Source organism: Megachile rotundata, chromosome 7 (genome assembly GCF_050947335.1).
Source record: "Megachile rotundata isolate GNS110a chromosome 7, iyMegRotu1, whole genome shotgun sequence".
NCBI classification, from domain to species: Eukaryota; Metazoa; Arthropoda; class Insecta; order Hymenoptera; family Megachilidae; genus Megachile; species Megachile rotundata.
Genome location: NC_134989.1, coordinates 16,173,182 through 16,201,032, shown reverse-complemented (window position 1 = coordinate 16,201,032; position 27,851 = coordinate 16,173,182). Strand labels below are relative to the sequence as shown.

At 37.8% G+C, this 27,851-nt stretch overlaps 5 protein-coding genes and 1 long non-coding RNA gene across 8 annotated transcripts in view; 3 read left to right on the top strand and 3 right to left on the bottom strand.

The window, feature by feature from the left end:
• Positions 1 to 48: 48 nt before the first annotated feature.
• Positions 49 to 2,305, bottom strand: LOC105662138 (complex I assembly factor ACAD9, mitochondrial). Its single transcript, XM_012282514.2, has one exon. It carries the CDS (start codon positions 2,058 to 2,060, stop codon positions 180 to 182), a length of 1,881 nt encoding a protein of 626 aa, XP_012137904.1. The 5' UTR covers positions 2,061 to 2,305; the 3' UTR covers positions 49 to 179.
• Positions 2,306 to 2,452: 147 nt separating this feature from the next.
• Positions 2,453 to 4,964, top strand: DCTN4-p62 (dynactin subunit 4). Its single transcript, XM_003699388.3, has 9 exons — positions 2,453 to 2,685; positions 2,846 to 2,916; positions 2,997 to 3,193; positions 3,281 to 3,423; positions 3,498 to 3,663; positions 3,729 to 3,912; positions 3,980 to 4,175; positions 4,231 to 4,421; positions 4,502 to 4,964. The coding sequence occupies exons 1-9, from the start codon at positions 2,557 to 2,559 to the stop codon at positions 4,719 to 4,721; spliced, it is 1,497 nt and encodes a 498-aa protein (XP_003699436.1). The 5' UTR covers positions 2,453 to 2,556; the 3' UTR covers positions 4,722 to 4,964.
• Positions 4,965 to 5,116: 152 nt separating this feature from the next.
• Rps14 (ribosomal protein S14) lies at positions 5,117 to 6,358 on the bottom strand. Its single transcript, XM_003699387.3, has 4 exons — positions 6,247 to 6,358; positions 5,792 to 5,942; positions 5,632 to 5,719; positions 5,117 to 5,394 (listed from the first exon to the last, which is right to left on the bottom strand). The coding sequence occupies exons 2-4, from the start codon at positions 5,938 to 5,940 to the stop codon at positions 5,176 to 5,178; spliced, it is 456 nt and encodes a 151-aa protein (XP_003699435.1). The 5' UTR covers positions 5,941 to 5,942; positions 6,247 to 6,358; the 3' UTR covers positions 5,117 to 5,175.
• A 99-nt stretch (positions 6,359 to 6,457) lies between these two features.
• On the bottom strand, positions 6,458 to 9,928 carry mre11 (double strand break repair nuclease mre11). Of its 2 annotated transcripts, none has more exons than XM_076533242.1 (11): positions 9,796 to 9,928; positions 8,884 to 9,055; positions 8,664 to 8,800; positions 8,398 to 8,588; positions 8,128 to 8,332; positions 7,694 to 8,033; positions 7,479 to 7,626; positions 7,255 to 7,418; positions 7,043 to 7,169; positions 6,751 to 6,972; positions 6,458 to 6,617 (listed from the first exon to the last, which is right to left on the bottom strand). In XM_076533242.1, exons 2-11 carry the CDS (start codon positions 8,916 to 8,918, stop codon positions 6,537 to 6,539), a joined length of 1,650 nt encoding a protein of 549 aa, XP_076389357.1. In that variant the 5' UTR covers positions 8,919 to 9,055; positions 9,796 to 9,928; the 3' UTR covers positions 6,458 to 6,536. The 2 variants fall into 2 exon arrangements, with proteins under 2 accessions (XP_076389357.1, XP_003699486.1); XM_003699438.3 differs by lacking the exon at positions 9,796 to 9,928 and adding an exon at positions 9,132 to 9,666.
• A 96-nt stretch (positions 9,929 to 10,024) lies between these two features.
• Positions 10,025 to 14,004, top strand: LOC143264755 (uncharacterized). Of its 2 annotated transcripts, none has more exons than XR_013038682.1 (2): positions 10,025 to 10,493; positions 13,958 to 14,004. It is a non-coding gene; the product is annotated as an uncharacterized LOC143264755 (long non-coding RNA). The 2 variants fall into 2 exon arrangements; XR_013038683.1 differs by having other exon boundaries at positions 10,029 to 10,300.
• A 100-nt stretch (positions 14,005 to 14,104) lies between these two features.
• Dora (zinc finger SWIM domain-containing dorado) overlaps positions 14,105 to 27,851 on the top strand; it is a gene marked incomplete at its 5' end in the record, with an annotated part of 98,305 nt that continues 84,558 nt past the window's right edge. Inside the window, one exon of the mRNA XM_076533240.1 lies at positions 14,105 to 14,537. Coding sequence (XP_076389355.1) covers positions 14,105 to 14,537 — 433 coding nt within the window. The remainder of the gene's footprint in view (positions 14,538 to 27,851) is intronic.

Sequence of the window (27,851 nt, the reverse complement as noted above, 5' to 3'; positions counted from 1 at the left end):
TTTCTAATTGCATATAAACAGAAGCTATAATGAAAGTGTGTGTACTCATTTCCTTATAAGTTATGTTTAATTACATTATTGAATCATTCAAATACATACATAAATATATAATATACATACAAGATATGTACATATACACTTAATTTACGGTTCAGAAAATTACTATTAACAACTTAACATTAAAACGTTGCTCTAGTTATAGGATGTGTCATACAATATCTATGATTTGCATACGCGTGTTCGCTTGCAGTTTTATAAAAAGCGTTTCTATAGTCAAATTTGCCAGTTTCAATGTGTTGTGCAATCTCATTTATATTACAGGCTGTAAGATATGCTGCAGTTACTCCTATATCTTTTTCCTTATCTGCATTTCGAAGACCTAAAGAATAAGATCTCGACGAGCGAGACAAACTGGCAAATCCCCCATATATTTCTGATATCATTTCAGTGATTACTTTAAGAGTATTAATCTGATCTATAATTTGTAATCCGTCTTGAAGAAGTAATTTATTAAGAGATTCCACAAATAATTTTATACTGACTTCTAGATTTTCAAGACCGAACTTTAACGATCGATGAAAATGTTCTGCAATGTTTATATCTGGTTCAGCCTTACCAATTAAATTGTCTATGAGGTGATATATAGGATACTTATGATAATTCCTTTTTTTGTATATGTGTTCTTGAAAAATCTTTCCAATTTGTTGTATAACACCTGCTCCTATATATGTATCTGCATCCATATTATTCATATCAACTGTTGATAAAGCCAAAGCATCATGAAATGTCTGTATATATGATGTATTATTTAAGTAACTGTGGGCACCCATTAATTGTATTCCTGCTTGAACACCATTTAAACATTTATTTACACAATATCTTTCTGTGATTACTTTTTCAAGGGTAACATCTTGATTTTCATATTTATCTATTAATCCAAATGTAAAGTATGCCATACTTTCCATGGTATACAGATTATAAATCATTTCACTTACAATGTTTTTTACTATATCAAACTGATATAGATCTCTGTCAAAATGCTTGGTTTTCAGAATATCTGTTATTAACAGATTCAGGAAATTTCGCAGAATACTAATAGCTTGTGCACTCAAATATTGTTCTCCTGGTTTTAACAGTTCCAGTAATATATTAAATGCAGTACCAGGTTCACCAATGATATTTTTCTCAGGTATTACTACATCTTTAAAACTAATTGTACAGGTAGGAATTTCGTGTCTACCAACTGTTTCATGAACTTCACTACAGACTACACTTTCATTATCTTTTTCTACTAAGAATAAAGAAAATGAATCTGGTTGAAGCTTACATGAAGTTTTAGATATGGTCCTCGCAAAAACTAAAAACAGATTAGCACTTACTCCATTGACTACAAACGTTTTTTCACCATTTAATAACCATGATTTTCCTTCAATTGGTACAGCATGACTTTTTATGTTATTAACATTAGTCCCGTTATCACCTTCATGTATACAGATTGTAGGAACAATTTCGCCAGTTGCTATTTTTGGATAATACTCTTGCTTTTGACTTACTGATCCATACTTAGAAAGTATTTTAAGAGGTACAATGTTGTTCTTTACTAAATAGGTGCCCAACCAAGGCAATGTACTGACTGCTTCTATTAGTCTCAATGATTCTGTTTCACAAAGATTTAAACCATGATCTTCTTCCATACATGCCCGAAATAATTCAAGTTCTCTAAGATGATATATTACCTCTTCTTTATTTAATTTTGTATTTGTATTAGTACAACTTAATACATAATTTTCAATAGGATCTAACCAATTATGGAATTCTTTATATCTATCACCAGGCAACACTTCAGGAAAAGCAAGCATTTCTGGTTTTATACTTCCTGTAAGTAGAGAAAATATAACTGATTCATTCTTTGGTTTCTTTTCTACAACAGGTGGAAAAGAAAGTTTTTCATATTGGTGTTTGGTTTCACCCGCTGTTGCTTGCTTTGAATATTTCTTCAATAAATAATTCAACTGTGAATTAAAAATGTGTCTTTGTCGTATCACTTTGTGTGCAAGCATTATTATAAAATTATTAAATGCAAAATGTAAAAATTATAGATCACTATTTTTTAATTATAATTTTTAATATATTATAATTATTTGATTGATGGATATAATACTTTAAACAGTCATATAAGTTCTTCAAGAATTAGTGACAACCGAGGTGAAATTAATATCGCTTTTGCAACACTTGTTGTTAAATATTACTTCCAACAATGTTATTCTATTCACCATAGAAAATAAGATTGCTCAAAATGTTAAATACCATCTAGCGGTAGGAGATGCGAACTGAATTTAAAGTGCTACACCATGTGGTTAATTCTAAAGAAAGTAGGGATCTACCTTTTCGATTCTATAACACAATAGGGACTTTCAATTCTAGCCTAACGGGTTCACTTTATATGGAATATATGTTTCATGTATAATGCATAAGTACACGCACCTCTGACAAAAAGTAGAAAGTGTCACTTCAGATTTCTTCTGACAGTCATTTTTTTAAAATTAATTTTTAATCATGTCATATCTGAATCAGCCTAGTTATGTGCAATACGTGTGTAACTGCGGATCTTTGAAACCGATTTCAAAGATTTATTTTTGCAGACATTGTTCAAAAATTCGTTGCGGTTATTGTGTATGTCAAGAGGTACATTTCTTATTAAAATTAAATATCAATATCTTATACAATCCTGAGTATATTATTTGTCGTTTAACGTTACAAAATATTTGTTTCGAACAATTCGTATCGATTACAGTTATCTACATATTAATTAATTAGCGAATAATATAGACATTCTTATTTATAGGTGGATTCACATTATTGTCCTAATTGTATGGAGAATTTACCATCGTCAGAAGTTCGCCTTAAAAAGAACAAGTAGGTTTTATATGCAATAATGTGATTCATAAAAAAAGCACAGACCTAAATTTGTATTAATTTCATAAACATGTTCGCAGATGTTCAAATTGCTTTGAATGCCCTTGCTGTTTTCAAACTTTATCTACAAGAGCTGGACATGTTCCTTTAAGAGTAGCACCTTCAGATGGAGAGGATCCTAAAGATGTTAAAACAACACCTAAAAAAGTTTATTACTTATTTTGTTCATTATGTCGATGGACTTCCAGAGATGCTGGTATTCCAGATCAGTCTGTAGGTATGTTTCACAGAATCATTTATAACATTTAATGTTCTAGTTAAGTAATAAACAATAAAACAATGTAATATACATCTTTATGCTTAGCTACTGGAGGTTGGCCTGAACAAGAAAACCCTCATACGAATCGTATAAATGCATTAATTGATTATCATAAAATATTGGGTTATATAGAAAGACAACATCGTGAGAAGAAGAAATTTCGGCCAAAACGTCTTTATTCACAAATGGTAAAATACTCAAATGTTCTTATATCCAAAAAATTATTGTCTTTTAATTACACATATATATCTTTTTATTGTAGAATATGTTAACTATGACATCTGCTATGATTCGAAAACGTATTGGTCTTGCCTCTGAACCACCTATGCACTCACAATCAACTGATGAGCCACCACCATCTATTGCTACTGAAGAAGTAGAAGAATTATCTCCAGAAATTTTTACAGAACCAGTAGACATAACTAAAAGTAATTATGTAAATCAGCACTTTTTAATTTAAAACATTTTAATAAAAAATAATTTGTATATATAGTTACTACGTTGGAACAACGCTTACAACATCCGGAAGTGCAAGCGGAAAAAGTAAATGAACTACGTCCACAGCATAGACAATTTTTAGTTAAGAAATCGCAACGGTGTCGAGTGTGCGACCATTGTCTTAGTAAACCAGATCTTTCTTCACAGTCTACCAAGTTCAAGATTAAATTAGCTGCATTGTAAGTGCTAATGTACTCTGCATATTTGTATGCGAATATTTGTATACTAAGACATATTTCTTTCTAGTTATTATGTACCAGAAGTAAGGATTGTTTCTTGTGAACCACTTCGCCCAGGCAAATCGAGCGAACTACTTTTAAAGTTTTGTAACCCAACTCAACATCAAACTCAAGTAACCTTGTTACCATTAGATACACCAGTAAATCCTACTGTAACAGTAGAATGCGAGAAAGAGGAGGTTAATGAGGAAGATGCACCACAGGTAAATATTTATTATAATATTAATAAAATTATTTTTAATGTTATTATGGTTGCAGGAATCTGAATCTCCAAATTTACTACCTTCTATTGTACGACAAATTCCAATAATAGAAGATGTTAAACCTATAAAAATTTCTGCAAATGCAGAATTAGTTTTGCCTCACAGTCCACTTATTCTGCCACCCAGAGATGACACTGTTGAATATGATGATACAGGTGATACCAATAACTTCCAAGATGATCCAAAGTATGTATTTTATCATTTTTGTCCTTTTTATGTTATAAAATTATTTCTTTATATATTCAATGTTTTTATTAATTTTAAAGGCTCGTGATTTGGCGTAAGGGAAATAAAGCAGTAATAAAATTGCATGTAACTCCTCACGAGAATATCCAAGTGACTGAAGATACTTCAGCTATAGTTGGATTTGTTATGCAATATGGCTACGTGAATACAATTACAACATTGGAACATAAAGCACCTCAGAAGCTGGATCTACAAGTCAAGCTATATCTCACTGTAGGAAACATCCTGGAATCTGCTTAGTATATGCTACCATAATACAGTGCAATATTAATATTTATAAATACTCCAAAAATTTTGTTACAATAATCAATTCTTATATAGTATATATAAGCTGTACTAATCTTTTAAAATATTGCATGAAAATAGTGTTATTTGTAACTTCAAATTAATTAAATATGCTATAGGTTTTCAATTATTTTTAAGCTGCAGTGGTATGAAGCTTTTCATTCATTATTTAAATTAAATTATTGAATAATACTATAATGGGAGTCTTTTTTTGTTCAACTTCAAAATTTTCCATTATTATCCTGTACATTTCTATAACTACTTAAAAATGTTAGGAAGTCAAAGAAGATATGATCAATTAGCATATAGAAGTTTGCTATGTGGATTAGGACTACTAAATAAGAAGAATATAAAAATACAATACAATATTTATTGTTGAAAGTTGATAAATCACGGACAAAATTATAAATTACAATCTTCGTCCACGACGACCACCCTTTCTACGTGTAGAATCAGATGGTATAGGTGTGACATCTTCAATACGACCAATTTTCATACTGGAACGTGCAAGTGCACGTAATGCCGATTGTGCACCTGGACCAGGTGTTTTTGTTTTATTACCTCCTGTAGCCCTCAATTTAATGTGGAGTGCTGTGATTCCAAGTGATTTACATTTTTCTGCTACATCCTATTGACACAAAATATATCATACAAAACAATAGAATGATATTTGACATGCACCTATATACATATTTCTATATGAAATGTTCTCTTCCAGGTAAGAAAAATGTAAACAACATAAACATTTCAATATTGTGGAAGAGACTTGATCTATCACAAACATGAACGCTTCTATAATAATATGGCATATAGGAGCTGCCTGAATGTGAACACAAATAAGAAACATTTGCATTTAGTTTTTTACCTGAGCAGCAAGCATAGCAGCATATGGAGAAGCTTCGTCACGATCTGCTTTAACCTTCATTCCACCAGTAACTCGAGCAATGGTTTCTCTGTAAGAAATAATTGTACTTCAAATTTTGAAGACATTGATGACCAATATTCATGATTAGAACTGAACTCACCTGCCCGATAAATCTGTTACGTGTACAAAGGTATCATTGAAACTTGCGAAAATGTGTGCAACACCAAAAACAACCTCTCCTTCGCGGAGTTGAGGTCCAAGAGACACTTGAACTTCCTCCTTTTGTACTTTTCCTCTTTTTGGTGGCATTTCTGTTAAAAATATTATTTCAATTATTTATAAATGTAAATGCTTGAAGTCGTTCTTTTCCTTTTCAATTCAGTTACGTTCATATGTAAGATCAATTTATATAAACATTTTGAATTTATTTTAAGGTTATGTCTTGACAGTGTTAGGAACATATAACAAACTCCATGATGTGAAATTTATCCAATTGAATCGCAACGATGAATCAATAAATAACGTATAATTTATATAAAGTATACATAAATATGTTTACACTGGACGTTTAACATTGTATTTTTAACATAATAACAGATTTTTCTACTATAATACCTGCAAATTCAACCTCCTGAAAACTCTCCGATCAAACACGATCAATGGAGGAAGTGTAAAGAAAGACAACTTCCGGCGGGTTGTGGTCGCGCCACATTCGATAGTATCGAAAGTCGAGATACGAAATCATGTAAGACAAATTTTGACCCGAATAAAGTCGAACATTTTATATAAAAATAATGTTGATAAGGGAAATGAAATGGTCTGAATATTTAATAAAAATATAATAATATATTTAAATATAATACTTATTACAGTGTTAAAGGAAAAGTTTTTAAGTTATTTATATTTTAATCGGAATCATCGATGACAATATTTTCGATATTTTTTTTGTTCGAAGCTCTCACGTAAGCTCTTAATGATGTTTGGTCCTAGCAATAAAAAAAATATAAAATAATTATCATAGATACATGAACAAAAAAAAATATTCCGTAATATTTTACTTATTAATAAATAAGTTTCTAGAAATTTATATTTATATAAATTTCTCATTCTTATTTGTACCTTCGGTTTGCCAGAAGAAATTGATGTAATTGTTACATCAGGTGTATTTTTATTTTTACCACGACCACCTCCTCGTGAGCCTCTACCTCTAGAAGGTGCTCCTCTACCTCTTGCACCTCTGCCTTTAGTCATTGTAGTTTGTTCATCATCATCACTGTCAATCACATCGACAGTATCTTTACATGATTTTTTTTTATTTGGATCATTAAAGAACTGTTGTATCTGTGAAACATACAAGTATGCATATACTGCACAATTCTATATTAAATATTCGTTTTTAATTCCTATATACCTCTATTTCTTCTTCTTGTTCTTTTTCCATTCTTTTATCACGTAAATTTTTTATTTCATTTAGAATACTTTCGGTATTGGTAACGTTACAAGTTTCTAAATAAGCTATAGTTTTCTTCATGTGATGGCTGAATATTAAGTTATCAATTAGGATTGATGTTCGCACATTTATAATACAATAATTGTTTAATTATCAAATTATAAATATTTTACCTTATTATATCTTTAAAGGCGTCTGTATCTCCTCTTTCGATAAATCGGTTTAATGCTTCATTTAACCCATTAACAGATAATACAGTTATTTTATCTTTATTTTCTTCTAAACTGAAGTGTTTTTTTATCCCACCCTGCACTGTTTTATTCCAATCCACATCGTCCTAATAAAAAGAATTCATGGCATTATATGTAAAGAACAGCATAAATTAGTTTTTACCCACTTCATACTGAAATATTTGTGCCATTTCATCAGGATCATCATTGAAGCTGGTTGTACTTGATTTTGATCTCTTAGTGCTGGTGCTTTCTTTACGAAACAGAATCATATCCATGGGATTAGCAACTTCGTCGCAATACTTTTGCGCCAATCTGAAATATATTTTCGTATACTGTCCGCTTAATAACTGTTAATAAAAATGACTTTGATAAACTTTACTGCATTCCATCAAACATTTCGTCCTCGGAAGTGTAAAATACTCTTAAGCGAATCAAAGGCTGAATAGGTTGTTTAGGATGTCCAGATAGCTGTGTGGCAGCTTTAGGTATAAGCGTGTTTTCTATGTAATTATCAATAAAATTGTATACCGATTTAGACAATGGTTGGGTATAATCTTTCCTTATATTTTGTTCTCTTAGGATCAGATTGTCAAACACAAATGGTCTAACAGTCTTCAATTTCAGTGGTTTCATTTTAAATTTCTGTTTGCTTATACTCAAAATGCCAACATGTTTAGGTTTTGCTTCACCCTCAGATAAAGATGTTGCAATAGAACTTCCTGAAATTACAAATTTCAAGTGTAAAGATATATATAATTTTATATGCAATATATTTGTGGTATCAAAATTGGAAAGACTTGAATCAGAATATACCTGGTTGACAAATCAAGTAGCTAGCATCTGAAAGTGCCTCTGGGCTAATGCGACATTCATGTTCATGTCCCCACACAATGAAATCCAGGAAACCTGGTAATTTATTTTCTGGAATATGTCCATATTCTTTATGAACAGCACGGTTTTGATGTAAAACAAATATGTTATAACAATCTGGTATGTCCTTTGGGCGCAACAGATCCATCTATAAAAAGTTATTAAAATTAATATGATAGGTAAATACATTACATTTTTCCTTCATAAGTTTACCTTATAATCTCTCAGCAAACGAGACAGCCTTTGATCATTTATGTAACTCAAACCATAAAGTGCAATATGAGTTTCACCTTTTTTCAATACTAAAGGAGAAATAGATATTTTAGTAAGGTCTGTCCACTTCCCAAAATAATTTACCAGACCAGATACTGATAACAAATCCATTGATCCAACAGCGCCAAAGCCTATTTTGTTTTGTTAATAATGAAAAAATGGTAGGAAAATTTTATACATACTTATATGTATTGTATATTTCTTACTTGGATCATCATGATTTCCATGAATAGAGAATATTGGCATACAGACATTTAAATTGGGATCCTCATAATTTACTGTTTTGTGAGCACAATGACTGAATGCAACTTCAGGATCACTTAAGAACTGAAGTTTGATTTCTCTGATAAATAGATCACAATTAAATTTAAATATTTGTTAGAAATATTCAATTAAAATACCAATGTTATATACAATTATACTAACTTGGAACCTAAGCAGTATTTTCTTAATAATTCCATACATTTTAATACTGCAGTTTGAGATGGTTTAGCATCATGAAATAAATCTCCACCAAGAAGTACAAAATCTACTTCATGTTTTCTACCATATTGTAATATTTCCTCAAAAGTTACAAAACTATCATCTAACTCCTGTCCTATAATCAGTTAATAAATATTAGCATAAATTATAAGCACGAAGAATATAACATCTGGTTCCTAGTTTAAACCAACCTCTTTTTTTATTATATTCAAAACCAAGATGAATATCGGTAGCGATTAAAATTTTCATTATATTATCTGGGTTATTAACATCATCAGAATCCAGTTCAGCGGACATTTTAAATATTTAATAAAATAGAACGTAATAATTTTATACCGCTTCTAAGACGCTAAACGTTTTACCAAACTAACCGCAATACATATAACCTCAATGAAAGATATTGTAAATCTCGTACCTTTCAATTTTATGTTAAAATATTATCAAAAAGAAATTCTATATTAATATATCATTACATTTGTACCAAATACTGCAACTAATCTAATGTAAAAAATTCTAACGCCAAACCTTTGTTACATTTCATATTTCAACTAAAAACCGCGTAAATATCGACGGAATATCCGAAAATGAACGGAAACATCCGAAATGAAGCCGAATAAAAAACATGAATCTAAGAAAATGAAGACAGATCATATTCTTGAGCAACTAAGCCACTGCGAAACGAACTTTCATTGGTTGCAGCTTAGTGCAATTAATCTAAGCATTTGGTATTACAACAATTGAACGATTGAAACATGAGAATGTCTAAATTTTAATTGTTTTAGCCCTGAAGATTCATAAACCTAAAAATTCTAAATCTTCAAGTTTGCAAAAAATGTCCATGAAAGAAGTGCTCACTTATTCGATGTTGAGCTGAAAAATGACTTTGTTTTTCATAATTGGCGGTATGGAGCACGCGCAAAAAGGCACGAATAAAATTCGGGTATCGGTCATTAGAGCGCCCCCTCGCGGGTTAGTTTCGCTCTTGTCGACAATCGAAGTTCACAGTTCATCCCTGTATTCCTAGGTCCATTGCGAGAAGTTATGGTAGGGGTCGTTGGGGCGGCGTTCCGATCGCCACCTGGTGGTCAGTCGACAGTCGTAGCAGCGAGGCGCAGGAGGAGGTTCGCTCGCCATATTTGTTGTTGTCGTCGATGGGGTAGGCTAGCTGAAATTACGGATTAGTGCAGTGGTGTAGTGTATAAATTTTAACGTAAAGTATCGAAATCATTCGCGTGCCGGTGGTAGGTTTAACCTTTGCGGAAGTAACGGTGGACACAGTGCAAGATGTCTCTTACATAAAACTGGTGGGGCAGTGGTGGCTCAGCTGTCCTACTCTGTTGTCGAGTGCGCCGTTGTGTGTGTATGTGTGCATATATAACGTATATATATATATTTATTATACATGTTTGTGTATTACTTCCCATTCTGTTCTGGTTCCGTACTGTTCGTTCGGTGGTGCTAGTAATAGTAGTAGTAGTGGTAGTAGTAGAAGAAGGAAGGAGGGGTGTGAAGTGCACCAGTGACGGAACGGTAAACTTTTTAGAGAGGGTGAGGTAAGCAGGAAAAGGGTTAGAGTCTATGTGTACAAGAGGTGTGAAAGGTGGAACAGTGAAACATACAGGGCAGTGAATGTAAGAGAATAGATGTAAGAAAGGAGTACTTCCCTTAGCGGGGTCGGGGTCGTCGCACGTTCTTGACGTGGGTCTGTCGACCCGCCAAGGTCCTTATGCCTCCGATTCTCGTGTCACTGATACTCTCGTGTCTCTCTTAAATGTTCATCTTCCAAAATTCAACCTAACCTAATTGTTTTAACTCGATCACATGCTGTTGCGAGTTTTGACGTACGCCGTTACAGTCGCGACCGACAAATCGGTCACGTTGAATCGTACGCGTCGTGTATCTAGTGATTTCTCCTTTTTCGCTCGAGTGACTCGCGCGGAATCATTCAAAATATTAAGGCGGTTCTTTCGTATCGCGGAAAATCAATACGCTTCTTCAAATGTAAAGACGCGAATCAGCTGTTTCTGTTTCAAGATTGATTTCGATCAGCAACTCGCGACGATCGATCAATCGATCACGTTCGATGTCAGGAGTTCAGTGTTATCGTTTCTGTGCGGGTGATAGTAAGTTTTCGAGGTGAAAGGGTTAGGTTATGTTTCATTGTTATGTTCCTCCACAGTGCTCCCATTGTTATTCGAACTTTAAAGCGATATTTCGCTTGAAAATCGAAAACTTTCACCGGAAAGGTTTTTAGTCAAATCGGAAGTGGAGTTGCGGTATTAAGACATCGACTTCCGTTGTCGAGGGACGCTTCGCTTTAAATTTATCCTCGGAAAGTAAGCAAATACTGAATAACAGAATTCGAAAGTGAAAGGTGACCTTCTTGGTAGCATCGCGGACCAAATAGAAACGGCGACAACACGATTTGGGAATGTAACTGATTCAAAAGTTTTCTAATTTATTTTATTTTGTCAACTAAATATTATTCTCCCTATTAAATTTCGTACAACGTGAAAAACCTTTCATTAATAAATCGTAAAAACTGACTCATCAAACAATTGCTGTTATTGATAGGTATCGATAATGTCGAAAATTCGATAGATCGATAATTCTATTAAGACGATTTGTCTAAAGATAGAATACAAAATTTTGTTATTTAAATTTAGTTATTCAACAAGACTAAATAAATTCGAATGACGTTAGATTAGATTTAAAGTTTAAATAGTAAAATGAAAACGTATTATACTCTACCTCTCCTGTCAACGATATTATCGATATATCGTTTAGCGTCAATAGATATCGATGGTGTATCGATAATCGATAACAGTATATCTCGTACACAATTGCATCGTAGTGCGGTGGAATCGTAATGCTGCGTGCGCCAATTCGACGAACAATTAAAAGTAGAGGCGGTTATAGCCGGTCGTGATGACAAAGAGGTTTAATAGAGGGGAAGTATCGAGCATCGTGTTGGCGGTGGTAAAACGGTGGTTAGAGGCGCACGTTCGGATTTACCAATTACATACCTCGCCATGGAGTCGAATCAGAGTTTTGATTAACAAATTTCATAGCTAACCCAGTCATGAAAAGTCTCTCAAATATAACCGAGGTACATATATGTATGTATACCGTGGATGACATTGACCGTTATTCATGTAGACACCGTGTAAACAAAACAAATGATTTTTCGAAGCTTTCAGAATAATTTCGTTCTTTTTCGAAATCTGTTACGTTTATTCCCGTTGCATGTTGATGTATGTACTTTTATTGTGTACATTTTATGTTTGTTAATTAAATGGCGTCGTACGTGTCGCATTCGTTCCACATAATCAAGGACTTATAATATTGTTATTTTATTAAATATTTGCTTCCATTTAAATTTAATAACCGTTCAAAATATTTAACGACAGTATAAAGCAGATATGATCAAATTCGAATTCTGAAATTTGGGTGTCTATGATATAGCGAGATCGTAAATTAAACCCTAACCAAGCGAGGTTTAATGAAATTTGAGGATCATAGCACCGTATACCGAACACTTTTACGATCTCACTATATTATGGTAGAAGGCTATATTACCCTTACTTTCTCACCGGGCCATAGTGAAATGACCTTTATTACCTTTATATCTATTAAAACTCCTATCTGTCGGTATTAGACGTTTTCTAGTTATAGCTCGAGGTCATAAGCGGCATCTGGGTGAAATGGAAACTTCTAGAACGTATGCTGGAAAAGTTTGACGATCTCGCTATATCAGAGGGGGTACTGTATCACTGTTGGCCCTTTCCATTGAGCTACAAGGTTTTTGTCTTCTTTATTTCAATTTGATAAATTTTTTAATACTCAAGTTCTCAAGTTACTGGATACTAAAATATTCAAATTTTCTAAATCTGCAGGTTCTACTGAACTCTAAATCTACAAAATTATAATGCATATGGAGCTCCAAATTCCTTAAGTATCTGCACTAGTCAATTCCACATGTCTTCAAGATGTCTAAGTCCTCAAGTTGCTTAAGTCTTCAAATTGCTCATGTCTGCAAGTTGTCTGTGTTCCTAAATTGTCCATGTCCCCAAACTTGTCTGTGTTCCCAAATTGTCTATGTTCCAAAATTGTCCATGTTCCCAAAATTGTCTGTGTTCCCAAATTGTCTATGTTCTCAAATTATCCATGTTCCCAAAATTGTCTGTATTCTCAAATTGTCTATGTTCTCAAATATTCCATGTCCCCAAAATTGTGTGTATTCTCAAATTGTGTATGTTCTCAAATTATCCATGTCCCCAAAATTGTCTGTATTTTCAAATTGTGTATGTTTTCAAATTATCCATGTCCCCAAAATTGTCTGTATTCTCAAATTGTGTATGTTCCCAAATTGTCCATGTCCCCAAAATTGTCTGTATTTTCAAATTGTGTATGTTCTCAAATTATCCATGTCCCCAAAATTGTCTGTATTCTCAAATTGTCTATGTTCTCAAATTATCCATGTCCCCAAAATTGTCTGTATTCTCAAATTGTGTATGTTCCCAAATTGTCCATGTCCCCAAAATTGTCTGTATTTTCAAATTGTGTATGTTCTCAAATTATCCATGTCCCCAAAATTGTCTGTATTCTCAAATTGTCTATGTTCTCAAATTATCCATGTCCCCAAAATTGTCTGTATTCTCAAATTGTCTATGTTCTCAAATTATCCATGTCCCCAAAATTGTCTGTGTTCTCAAATTGTCCTTGTCCCCAAATTGTCTATGCCCCTCAAGTAGTCCATGTCCCCAAATTGCATATGCCTCCCAAATTGTCCATGTCCCCAAATTGTCTATGCCCCTCAAATAGTCCATGTCCCTAAATTGCATATGCCTCCCAAATTGTCCATGTCCCCAAATTGTCCATGTCGTCCAATTCTCAAAATACAAAGATGCCCAAATCAGGCACCAGTGACTAGTGCTCCTTCGAGTAGATCGAAAACGACACGTACGATGCGAAAGCTACAAAGTATAAATTCTGAGATAAGATGGTTTTTCCGCAGGCGGCGAGTGGTGGCACGCAAGGTGAAGGATTCGCGCGTTAAACGGTGGCTCGGTTCGTAGGAGACGACGGCGGTGTCGTCGTTTCGTGATCGCGGTGGGGCCGTCGTCGGAGCACGGTGGTCGGTCGGGGGCGCAGTGGCTCGTAGTGTCGCGCGTGCCGATTCGTACGACAATTAAAACTGGCGGGCAACCTGGCTCGGTCTCCCGTGGCGGTGGGTGGTAGCGGCGGCAGCGGAGGTGCTGGAGGAGGCGTTGCAGGTGGAGGCAGCGGAGGACGCGGCGGCGGCGGTGGTGGTGGTGGTGGTGGTGGTGGAGGTGGAGGCGGGGGTGGAAGTGGTAGCAGCGGCGGTGGTTCCGGTGGCGGCGAAGCTAGAGTGGCCGTGGGAAATGTCGCCGGTCAGAACGGTCCACAGATAATCGAGTGGGAGGAGACCGATCGTTACTCCTTCGAGGACTCGGATCGCTTCGAGGAGGATTCTTTATGCAGCTGGAGCAGCGAGCCGGAATCGTTGTGCAATAACTGGAGGGGATGGCGGCGACCAACCACCGGTTTTACCACCATCAAGAAGCCGACGGAAGGTGAGTCTCTGTTTACGTTACAACCACTTTCGACAACGTGGGCCGAGTTAGGCCGAGGACACCTCTTGTGTCCTCTCATTTGGACCTTAACGCGTCTCTCTTATGAACATGGTCTATTTTAAATTATGAAATTTCGACGAAATAGTAATTGCTTTTGAAGTCGATGCATTTTATAATGTATCCTCTTCTCAAGCGCTCCTTAGATTTTCTGTAGGTTCTTCTCAGAACCTTTTTCCTTTTTTTGGCTGAAACTTCACCATCAGGTTGGGGTTCCCTGGTCCAGATGCGGGACTACGCCTTAGCGGCTTCCTCCTTATTCTTCACAGAACCTAGGTTGCCCTTATTTCTTCAGATTAAAATTTGTCTAAAATCTGAACCTTCCTAGCTTCCCAAAATGCCCTCAGAATCTCCCAAGCCTTCATAACTCACTCATCATTCAAGTGGAAATAAATCACCCTCATTCGCAATCAAACTCTATAGAGATAAATAGCTCGCAATCGATGCCAATTCAAAAAGACTAAAAACAGCAGAATCGATCGTTAAATTAGTTCCAGCCCGCGTAAATCCATTCTATCGAGAGTAGATACAATTCCCATTAAGCGCATCGATACTCTAGCTTAATCGACGACTCCGATCATTTAACCGGTCCGATGCTGGGGGTCCATTATACATGCATCTTCGGCAGCTAAGAGGCATGTATTGTTACCGAGTCCAAAGAGAGATGGGCGTGTGGCAATGCATTGTAATTCTCGTGCCTCTTTAAAGCGTCGCTTCGGATAGCCTGCATACCGTATGACGCATACGAATTCCATGGCCCGTTGACATGGCCAGGCAAGGTTAACGATTTCCCATCTTCTCGATGCATCATCGCGTTCGCCGCGAGCCATTTCCATTCTTCATACTTTGTCGTTCGGAGATCGTGATGCCGGTTATCTGACTAATCGTTCGTTTCCTTCGATTACTCGGCTCGTAGACTCTTTGGATCTTCAAGGTTGTTGTCAAGTGTAGTAGGCGTTCTGATAGATAGGCGGTCTGATAGGCGGACTGAAGGGTTTTAAGGTTCTTAGGTACCATTTTGGAGGTTCTGGAAACTTGAGGTTTTGGGATTTGGGAGGTTGGCACTGTAGGGTTTTGGGAGTCGAATTTTGGGACTTTCGTTTCTTGGGATCTTGAGATGTTTAAGCTTGGAATGTTGGACCTGTAGAGATTTGGGACTTTGGGATGGTGGAACCTTGAGAGATTGGAGCCTTGAGGGATTAGGACCTTGAGAGATTGGAACTTTGGGAGATTGGAAGCTTGAGGGATTGGGTCCTTGAGAGATTGGGAGCTTGAGGGATTGGGACTTTGGGAGATTGGAACCTTGAGAGATTGGGAACTTGAAAGATTGGGACCTTGGGATATTGGAACCTTGAGAGATTGGAACCTTGAGGGATTGGAACCTTGAGAGATTGGAACCTTGAGAGATTGGGACCTTGGGATATTGGGACCTTGAGAGATTGGGACCTTGAGAGATTGGAATCTTGAGAGATTGGGACCTTGAGAGATTGGGTCCTTGAGAGATTGGAATCTTGAGAGATTGGAACCTTGAGAGATTGGGACCTTGAGAGATTGGGACCTTGAGAAATTGGGTCCTTGAGAGATTGGAATCTTGAGAGATTGGGACCTTGAGAGATTGGGTCCTTGAGAGATTGGAATCTTGAGAGATTGGAACCTTGAGAGATTGGGACCTTGAGAGATTGGGACCTTGAGAAATTGGGTCCTTGAGAGATTGGAACCTTGAGAAATTGGAACCGTGGGAGATTGGGACCTTGAGAGATTGGGACCTTGAGAGATTGGGACCTTGAGAGATTGGGACCTTGAGAGATTGGGACCTTGAGAGATTAGGACCTTGAGAGATTGGGTCCTTGAGAGATTGGAATCTTGAGAGATTGGAACCTTGAGAGATTGGGACCTTGAGAGATTGGGACCTTGAGAGATTGGGACCTTGGGATATTGGAACCTTGAGAGATTGGAACCTTGAGAGATTGGAACCTTGAGAGATTGGGTCCTTGAGAGATTGGGACCTTGAGAGATTGGGACCTTGAGAGATTGGGACCTTGGGATATTGGAACCTTGTGAGATTGGAACCTTGAGAGATTGGAACCTTGAGAGATTGGGTCCTTGAGAGATTGGGACCTTGAGTGATTGGGACCTTGAAAGATAGGAACCTTGAGATCGTCAACCCTTGAGATTGGGGACCTTGGGAAGTAGGGTCCTTAGAAAGTAGGAACCTTGGTCCCAACAAAAATTAATATACTAATTACCATAATTACTACTACACTAATTATTGATGACTAGTATTATCTCTTGCCTTCCTCCACTAATATTTTTATTGTATTACATTACTTTACCTTATACTATCACATTTATAACTAATATACTTATATCACTATGCTAATAATAATTGCAATATATTCTGCTATTTATTTCAAACGAAACTAAAATGTTTGTGCAGCAATCTTGAGGTTTCGAATACGAAGGAAATCTCCCCAAACGAAATTTAACGCTTTAGTCGATATTTTTCGAGGAGCTCTAAAGCTGTTGCTACTTGCGAAAGTACTTTGCAATCGAAGAGAACGATTGGGAACGATACGAACGTGCAACCGTTTCGAGTCATTCCCCGAACACATACACACGTACATATATATACAATCGCGATGGAAATTTGTGTACACGCTCACGTGTGTATTTACAATGAACAAGGGAAGTAAGAGAGATTCACTATCCCTGCTTCTCCCGGGTATATATACCCGTTTCCTTTTTCTCTACGGTCCTTGCTCCTTGGCGAAGCGATCAAGGCCGAGAAAAAGACTAAATGGAGAACGAAATGGAGGAGGAGAGAATGAATCGTACTCGCTCTTGTCCGAGATTTCATCCACTTTTCTCGATGCACAGTTTTATCTAACTTTATCAATGATCTAATATGCTGCTCTTTAATTTATAATTACCTCTTTGCAATTTATTAAACTCTATCATAATTCATTTATAACGAGCTGATAATCATTCTGATACATAAATTTAATTAACAAACTTTGTACTTTATTTTCATTTCTACTCTCGTTTATCATTTTAACTGAAAGTCTCATAGTTTCAGAATTGTGCTAAATTCTGTGCTAAGTGGAATGATAGTTGATGTGGTTTATACGATGGTCAACGAGAGCATAGTCATTCGATCGTTGTCTTCAGAGAAGCCATTGAATAATGATAGTTTTAAATGGGCCATCACGTTCACGTTAAAGTCCTGGATTATGAAAATGAACGCGCCTTGCGCTCGGAAGATGTCTCGGGTCGTTGTAACAGTCGCGTCATAAAAGCACCTGGTTATTTTTAGTCGCGGTCCATTTATGACGGCGAAGAAACACTGTTCTCCCCCCTGCGTACATGGGGCTTTAATTTTCCGTTAATAAACGACACGAAGCCCGCTCGTACATACGTACACGCGCACGCACCGTTTTTAAACGGTTTCCCTCGACCAGTTAGGCCACGCGTTTCCTCCTCTTGTGTACGAGGGGAATCCCATAAGAATTGCAGCCACGTAGAGAAAGTATCTCATTTTACTTTCTCGGCGCATGCGCGCCGCACGTTGCCCGCATACATTTAGAAAGTACGCTCGTTCACGCTGACGTGACTGTTTTTGCATTTCACGAACTGTTTCAACGGTTTTACTCGCTTTTTGGCGATCGTTCTTATCTCGATTGTCAAGGTCATCGCTTCATTTGCACTTCACCGTTACGCGATTGTAATTTATTATCGTACGAGTAACAATGCGTTTTGTACGCAACCAGCGATGCGCGCTTTGTCCCGCGCATGCGCGGATGGAACTTCGGAAGAGCTATTCAGTATGAAATAACAATTTAATCTTTATTATTTATTATTTGCGGTACAGTCTCTATATACTAATCGATTATTAGGATCGCAATCGTTAATCTAGTCTTTAAAATAATCATGTTCAGATGCTGTACAATTATTATTTTTCATAATATTTATATGCTACGTGCAATACGATGCGCGCTTAGTTCTGCGCATGCGCGACGGAGCTTCGAAAGAGCTATTCAGTATGAAATAACAATTTAATCTTTATTATTTATTATTTGCGGTACAGTCTCTATACATTAATCAATTTTTAGATTATTAGGATCGCAATTGTCAATCTAATTCTTAAATTAAGCATTTTTAGGTGTTATACAATTATTATTTCTTATAATAATTATATGCTACGTACAATACGATGCGCGCTTAGTTCTGCGCATGCGCGACGGAGCTTCGGAAGAGCTATTCAATATGAAATACAAGTTTAATCTTTATTATTTATTATTTACAGTATAGTTTGTATACATTAATCAATTTCTTGATTTTTAAAGTTGTAATAGACAATCTAGTCTTTAAATTAAGCATGTTCAGATGTTATACAATTATTATTTCTTATAATAATTATATGCTACGTACAATACGATGCGTGCTTAGTTCTGCGCATGCGCAGATGAAGCTTCGGAAGAGTTATTCGATATGAAGTAACAATTTAATCTTTATTGTTTATTATTTACGGTATAGTCTGTATACATTAATCAATTTTTAGCTTATTAGTATCGCAATCGTTAATCTATTTTTTAAATCAATCATGTTTAGGTGCTTAATTATTATTTTTTATAATAATTGTATGCTACATGCAATGCGATGCGCGCTTAGTTCCGCGCATGCGCAGTCGTTCCAAGCAAACTTCGATTCAAAATATAGATCTAATGAGTCATGCTTTAACGCGTGCTGATATTTGAAAATTCACGTAATTAGAGTGAAAAGAGGTTTTGCAGAAAGTGAGCAACGCTAGTACATGTTTGACACGCCTATACCTATTTGAAAGCGTGACAGTTCGAGATGGTGTACGGTCACGCGCGCCACGCCATCCGGATTTCAATTAGACTAATGTACCGGCAGCGTTGCGAAAGGAGTATTCATTCCCGCCACTCTGTAGCGTGGCTCGTGGAATGCACAGGGCATGAGATCCCGACACGAATGCGAGCTAAGAAACGCATCTTCTCGGAACGAGATTTTTCATCTTTCGAGCGTTAACTGCACACACAAATACTAATTAATTAATTCGATCGATCCAGAGATTCTTCATTTATCTCGATTGTAATGATCGCTTATCGTTAGACGTTCCATTTATCCGATGTAACGAGAGTACTTCGTTAATTAATCGCATAACAGATGTTCTGTCAGTATGATCGAAATAATATATGTTATCGTTACACTTTTGGTTGGTGAATATTATTACTTAAGGTATTTAGAACGCACCATTTGAGCGACCATAGCTAACAATTTTCCACGGTTCGTATCGGACTTGGAAATTCTATTCATCGATCGTATCTAACAATTTCCATGTCTTCATTTGCGTACGAGCACAGGGTATTCGCGAAAACACGAGCCACAGCAACATCGACCGGCAAAACCTGCCTTCCCTATGAACCCCCGCTCTTCGTCTCTGACGACCACCCTTTGTCACCCTCGAGCAACGGCCCGTTTCACCCTCGCCACCCACGCTATCCGTCCTTCTCCCTTCAACGTTCCCTTGCCGCGTTCTTTCCGTACTACTTCTCGTTCTGTCGTTACTAGCTCTCGCGTCCAACCTTTCCCGCCCTGCTATTGTTTCTTTTCCTTTTTTTACTCTTAGCGATACATCCTGCAACACCCGCCATTGTTTTCCCTGCTTGCCGACGTTTTTGAGGGACGTACCGGAAGGGGAGCCCGACGAATCCGGCCAGTTTTTAACCTTTTTTTTGATATCGCGGACGTTCCCTTTTTCCGCGGGGATGTCAAATATTGTTTGGAAAGTAACGAGATTTTTCACGAGGGTGAGAAAATTAAATTCGGAGGAAATTGGATCGGATGGTTCATTGTACTTTCAAGGGGGATTTTGGGTTCTTGCGTTATATCGCTACGCGTAGAGTTTCCTCGCGTTATATCGCCATGCGTAGAATTCCCTCGCGTTTTATCGCCACGCGTAGAATTCCCTCGCGTTATATCTCCACGCGTTATATTGCTACGCGTAGAGTTCCCTCGCGTTATATCGCCACGCGTAGAATTCCCTCGCGTTATATCTCCACGCGTAGAATTCCCACGCGTTATATCGCTACGCGTAGAGTTCCCTCGCGTTATATCGCCACGCGTAGAGTTCCCTTGCGTTATATCGTCACGCGTAGAGTTCCCTCGCGTTATATCTCCACGCGTAGAATTCCCTCGCGTTATATCGCACGCGTAGAGTTCCCACGCGTTATATCGCTACGCGTAGAGTTCCCTCGCGTTATATCTCCACGCGTAGAATTCCCACGTGTTATATCGTTACGCGTAGAGTTCCTTCGCGTTATATCGCCACGCGTAGAGTTCCCTTGCGTTATATCGTCACGCGTAGAATTCCCTCGCGTTATATCTCTATGCGTAGCATTCCCTCGCGTTATATCGCCACGCGTAGAGTTCCCTCGCGTTATATCTCCACGCGTAGAATTCCCTTGCGTTATATCGCCACGCGTAGAGTTCCCTTGCGTTATATTTCTACGCGTAGAATTCCCTCGCGATTGTTTTAAATGTTACAAAGTCCCATAATTCGAGTGTCCCAACGTTTCCAGGTCCAAAATTTCTTACTCCAAATACGTCGCCGACCCGTATCCTTGATATCGGAGTACCACACGAAACTTGCTATATCTCGCTTTCTAACGTGAACCTAAAAATAACGAAAATGCGGCAGGCTAATGCATCTTATTTTTCTCGATATCTATGCTTTATCGCGAAACTTAACGAGGGACATGGGTGACCGTAGAACGGCCTTGGCAGCTCCACCCACTGACCTTCATTAGCATTCTAGTGGTTGGTCTTTACAACTCCTAGACATTCAATTTCCTTGGCCTGTTATAAAAGCGTCGTTTAAGCAGCTTGGAACTGGGTACCGAAAAGGGAAAGGATATTAACGTTAAGTGAAACAACCTTAGAAATAGTATCGCGTGTCTGCTTGTCCGGCAAGCATTGCTCCATTCACCAGCTATTGACAGCTGTGCTTCCAATTTGCTTGCAAGCGAGACGATTCGAGAAATTCGATCGAACGCCGATATCGGATTTGGATAATTCCATTGGTCGTCCGATAATTGAATCTATCTGAGCATATCCTGGTCCCGGTTGGATACTCTTCAAGATTCATCGAGATCTCGTTCTGGCAAAACTTTGCGGACATGTTAGTTTGTCCGGTTAGAAATATCTTCGATAAGAAAACTCGGATTAAATTCTTCGAATCGCGCGTGTAGCAATTCCACGGGCAATTCCATATTGCCTTGTAGTTCTATATTTTTTCCTAAACGGCGAGGCAAACGAATGTTTCTAACGTGGAAATTATTCGCGAGAAGCGCGTAATTAAATACAGCGAAATACGAGCGAACGCGTATCAGCGTAAAGGTTTTATTAGTCGACGCTGGGAATTTCGCGTCGATACGAGCCGCGTTGCGATTCTATCGTTGAATTTATATTTTCGTCGTGTTACGCGATTTTACGTGCCACGCTCGCATCCGTGTACGAACACGTAGCACGTGAAAATTTGCATGCAAGAAACGTGCATCATGACAGCCACCTTCGGTTCTGTGCAGTTCTTCCTTCTTTTCTTTCGTTGATGATATTTCGCGTGCTGATAAAGGTGATTCGCCATTTGTTCGCTTTGCGTCAAATACTTACTGCTTATTGCTTGGCGCATTATATCGCCACGCATTCTATGTAAATATTTCTACGCACTGCATTGTCTCGGGTTATATTGCCATCTATTGTGTTATGTTACAATCTCGCGTTATATCGTCATGTATTGTATTGCCATGTGTGGAGTTCCTATGCGTTATATCGCCACGCGTAGACTTCCTATGCGTTATATCGCCACGCGTAGACATCCTATGCGTTATATCGCCACGCGTAGACTTCCTATGGGTTATATCGCCACGCGTAGACTTCCTATGCGTTATATCGCCACGCGTAGACTTGCTATGCGTTATATCGCCACGCGTAGACTTCCTATGGGTTGTATCGCCACGCATAGAGTTCCCTCGCATTATATCGCCACGCGTAGAGTTCCCTCGCGTTATATCGCCACGCGTAGGGTTCCATCGCGTTATATCGCCACGCGTAGAGTTCCCTCGCGTTATATCGCCACGCGTAGAGTTCCCTCGCGTTATATCACCACGCGTAGAGTTCCCTCGCGTTATATCGCCACGCGTAGAGTTCCCTCGCATTATATCGCCACGCGTAGAGATCCCTCGTGTTATATCGCCACGCGTAGAGTTCCCTCACGTTATATCGCCACGCGTAGAGTTCCATCGCGTTATATCGCCACGCGTAGAGTTCCCTCGCGTTATATCGCCACGCGTAGAGTTCCCTCGCGTTATATCGCCACGCGTAGAGTTCCATCGCGTTATATCGCCACGCGTAGAGATCCCTCGCGTTATATCGCCACGCGTTGTGTTAACTCGCGTTATATCGCCACGCGTTGTGGTGGCTCGCGTTATATCGCCACGCAATGGGTTGCCTCGCATTGTATTACCTCGGGTTATATCGCCAACGCGTCATATTTACTCGCGTTGTATCACCATGCCTTGATATTTTTACGCATTGTGTTGAATCGTGTTATATCACCGCGCATTGATATCACAGCTCATTTTGTGACCACGCGTTATATCATTACACTCTGTATTGTCATATATTGCAATGAAGTACTTTTGCTAGCTCCGTATATTGCCAATTTCAAGAATTCATATCTACGCACTTCATTTGTGACAATATAACGAAACATCCGGTATACCGGTACGAATGTAAATTAAAGAAAACGCATCGCCAGAAAAATATTATTGTCCGTCGTTGAAATCGCTTTCAGTTTTTAACTCCGCGCTCCTCGTCCTCCCTTTTTTTCTCTCTGTCTCTGTTTTTCGGCGTTCACGTAAGGTTATCGTGGGTTCGCGGCGCATGTAAATCGCCGGTGCACGTAGAGAACGTTTGAAGTTCCTGGCTCGACAGTGATTGATGTCGATTTTCCCGGGGACGTGTGTGCGCGAGCATTAACGTGTTTCGAGTCATCGAGCAACCCGGTTAATGAGATTCCACGCTGAAGCGAGTTCGCCGATGTATTGCTACGCTGGGCGCATTAACGATCCTTTCTTTCTTAAGAGACTCGTTTGTTCGAGCAAGCCGTTAGTTTAATTTCGCATTGCGCCTCTACGCACAGCCAGCAAGGAAATCACGATTCAAGAAAAAATTCTACGCTCTTTTTTATCCGCTACGTTCGTTGCAAACTCCGTAGTCGTTTTATCGTTCATTTCACAGGGAATATCTCTTGTTATTTTCGATCGAATGTTTTATTTATCGCGGAAGCATGACCGCGATGAAATATATTTACAATCTTACTCTTTCATACGTGTTCCTCCTTTTTTGTTATTCACAATTTTTCTCGGAGGCTTTTTTTATCCATCTTCGTATCGATTTTTAGAGGAATCGTTCCGTAAGATAAAATCAAGTTACCTTTTTAAATAAACGGAAAATCATTAAAGTCCGAAGAATTTCATTCCCTTAAAACTAACGAGTCTAACATCGGCGAACTGCGAGGAATTTCTGATGGTAATCCAAGCTAAATTCCAAATAACTCAACAATCGTGCCAGTTGAACCTTGGATCTTTAACCGTAGAATACCCATGGAGGGAGACACCCGACCCAAGGGCTGAGTAAGGCAAAGCCACGTCATAAACTCGATTCTAAATTGTTCCTATGACTGGTGTAATTCGAGCACGAATTCACCGTCGTACGCTTTCTATCCCGCCATTTCCCATTATCTCTAATTCGATACAGCATTCGATAGATAACTTTTCTCCACCAATTATCCTCCGCTTCTAACGCGTGCATCTGTTCCTTGATTTACTCGCTCCTTTTTCTGCCTACTTTTTATTTTGCACGCTGAGCAATCATTCAATTTACTCGCTACTTTTTACACCTCCATTTTACGCGATGTCAATTTACGCGGCTGGAGAAATACTTTGCCTATAATCAAGAAACTTTTTACTTCGCATAATCAGAGCTTCTTGCATTATACAAAGTCGAGAGTTTCTTTTATATTATCGACATTTTTTATATCATGTGTGAACATGTCACATGTGATTAGACTGAATTATATGAAGTTCATGTAATTTTGATCCCAACATCATTTCGGGTCTGATATTTGCAGCACATAAAAGTTGTATGAAAACATAAAAAGCTCCGAAGGTTATATAATTAAGAGAGGTCTCACAAAAGGGGAGTAAAACGAAGGAGCCGAAACGCATGTCCCGGTAGTTAATTCAAAATGGTTTATCCCTGAGCTGTCCCGGCGCCGAACAGGTTTAATGAACGAGCCAACTTCACAGTCGGGGTAGCTTAGTCGGTGGATCGCAAAAGTTGCCGAAACTTTATTGGCCAACGTGATCTGACGAACGAAACAGCGGCAAGAAAGGGGAGCGAATATGTTTTCGCTGTATGATACACGTTCCTTGCATAAATTACGCTCGAACTTATCAGCGAACTTGGATTGATCCGAATTTGAACGATTTTCAGCAATTTCGTGGAACTTGGATACTAAATTTCCTCGAAGTCTGGGAGTTTGACTTCGGAGTAGGAAAATCGAGTAACTTTGGGATGATTGTTAGGCACTGACTAAATCTTACAAGTTATTTGAAACGTGATTAATATTCTGGGATAATATTTCATATTCTGTTTAGGTTCATTCTTTACAATTTGAGACCTGATTTGTTCAAGAAGGGATCTCTTGCGAGAGGGTTGACTTGCAAGGCACAGTACACGAAAATGGTTACTCTCATGAAAAATATTCGTAGGACTTTTTTTGTAGAGAATTTCTCAAGCTACAAATTTTATGATAACTATTTTTGACGTAGAATTGATAATTAACGAGATATTCTTAAATAATTGTATCTTAATTTTGACCTACCTTCAACTTTCAACTGATATTACATATACTAAGAGAATGCCTTCTGCACACGAAAATGGTTGCTCCCACAAAAAATATACATAGGACCGTTTTTGTAGAGAATTTCTCAAGCTACAAATTTTCTAATAACTATTTTTGACGTAGAATTGATATCTAACGAGATATTCGTAGATAACTGTATCTTAATTTTGACCTACCTACAACTTTCAACTGAAGTTACATATATTAAGAAAATGCCTTCTGCACATGAGAATGGTTACTCCCACGAAAAATATTCATAGGACCTTTTTTATAGAGAATTTTTCAAGCTACACATTTTCTAATAACTATTTTTGACGTAGAATTGATAATTAACGAGATATTCTTAAATAATTGTATCTTAATTTTGACCTACCTACAACTTCCAACTGATGTTACATATATTAAGAGAATGCCTTCTGCACACGAGAATGGTTGCTCCCACAAAAAATATACATACAACCTTTTTTGTAGAGAATTTCTCAAGCTACCTATTTCTTTATAACCATTTTTGACGTAGAATTGATAATTAAGGAGATATTGGTAAATAACTGTATCTTAAACCTATCTACTTTCCTCCCTACCTATCTACAATTTTCAACCGATATCAAAAGAATGCATTAGGTTTTGAAATTTCGACTTAGCTCTTTTCCCGATGGTCCATTTAAATCGTTAAGAGGATCGAAAAATAGGATCACGGTATTGTTCGAGGTGAGTCCGTTCATTAACGAGGATCCACCGTAAAAGGTTCACGGGCCTCGGCTTATCGTCGATCGCAATCGCTCACGCTCGGAATATCGAGCCATAAATTCAATTAACCTGACGAGCTCCACGGTCGAATTGTCCTCTTGTGCGCGCCTCCGCCAGGCGACTGAAACTTCGTTACGTTGCATCGGTGCGTGCACGTATCCTTGGGCAATGACCTTAAAGCATCGCTCAGCCACGCTGAAAAAAGAAAAACGTGCCGAAAAGCCTCGAGTACGCGGTGGAACTTCGAAAAGTTCCTAGGAATTTATTTCTTCGGAACTCGTTCTCTCGCTACTTCTGACCAACTTATTTCCAGCGAACTTCTGCTGCAACTTATTTTCTGGACATTTAATCATCGTCGACTTATTTCTCACAAATTTTCTGTGTATTTGTTCCCTAGAAATTTATTTTTTGGGGATTTGAGGACTTGGGGATTTGAGAATTTGGGAATTTGGGGATTTGGAAATTTGGGAATTTGGGAATTTGGGGGTTTGAGAATTTGGGGATTTGGGAATTTGGGGATTTGGGAATTTGGGGACTTGGGAATTTGGGAATTTGAGAATTTGGGGATTTGGGAATTTGGGGATTTGAGAATTTGAAGACTTGAGAATTTGGGGATTTGGAAATTTAGGGGTTTGGAGATCTAGAAATTTAGTAATTTGTAAATATGATAATTTGGAATTTAAGAATTTAGAAATTCGTAAATTTATAAAATTTGATAATTAAAAAAATTTGTAAATTTGTAAATTTGAGACTTCACCAATATCCAACAAAATGCGTAAACCTCCCAAAAGTCAAATTTCCCAAAAGATCGAAGTCCCCAAATCGAATTGATGTGAAAACGGTGGTTTTAAATTTCCAAGCAAAACCGTGCTCAATAACGCATATTTCCCGGGTCGTGTGTGCCCGTAAAAAGGAGTATAAATCTCGAATATAGGCGGACCGAGCGCAGATATAATTTTATTATGGATCGTATCATAAGTTACTCGTTTGGCAGTCGGCCAAATGTCGGCGTCCCTTCGTTCTTTGTACGCATTCCTGAAACGTTTCTTCCAAGTGTCACAGCCCCCTTCTTCGTTCAGACGAATCCCCGTGAAAATACCATTTCGTTAACCGACCCAAGCTGCATCCATCAAGAAACTACCGGAGCGAAAACGAAGCAGCGGGATACCAAAACATATAGCACAAATTTCAACTTTCTAAGGAATGATTCTACTGAGAAAATAGAATCTTATAAAATATCTTCTGGGTGACTTAGTTTCTAGAGAAAAAAAAGTATAAACAGAATATGAATGAGAAATGAATTTCTACAAAGAAGTTCCTAGTACGAAAATTTCTGCCAAAAGTCCCCACGAAATTCTCAAATTCCCACATCGTCCAAATTCTCAAATCCCCAAATTCTCAAGTCTCCAAATTCCCAAGTCCCTAAATTCTCAAATTTCCAAATTCCCAAGTCCCTAAATTCCCAAGTCCCAAAATTCTCAAATCTCCAAATTCCCAAGTTCCCAAATTCCCAAGTCCCC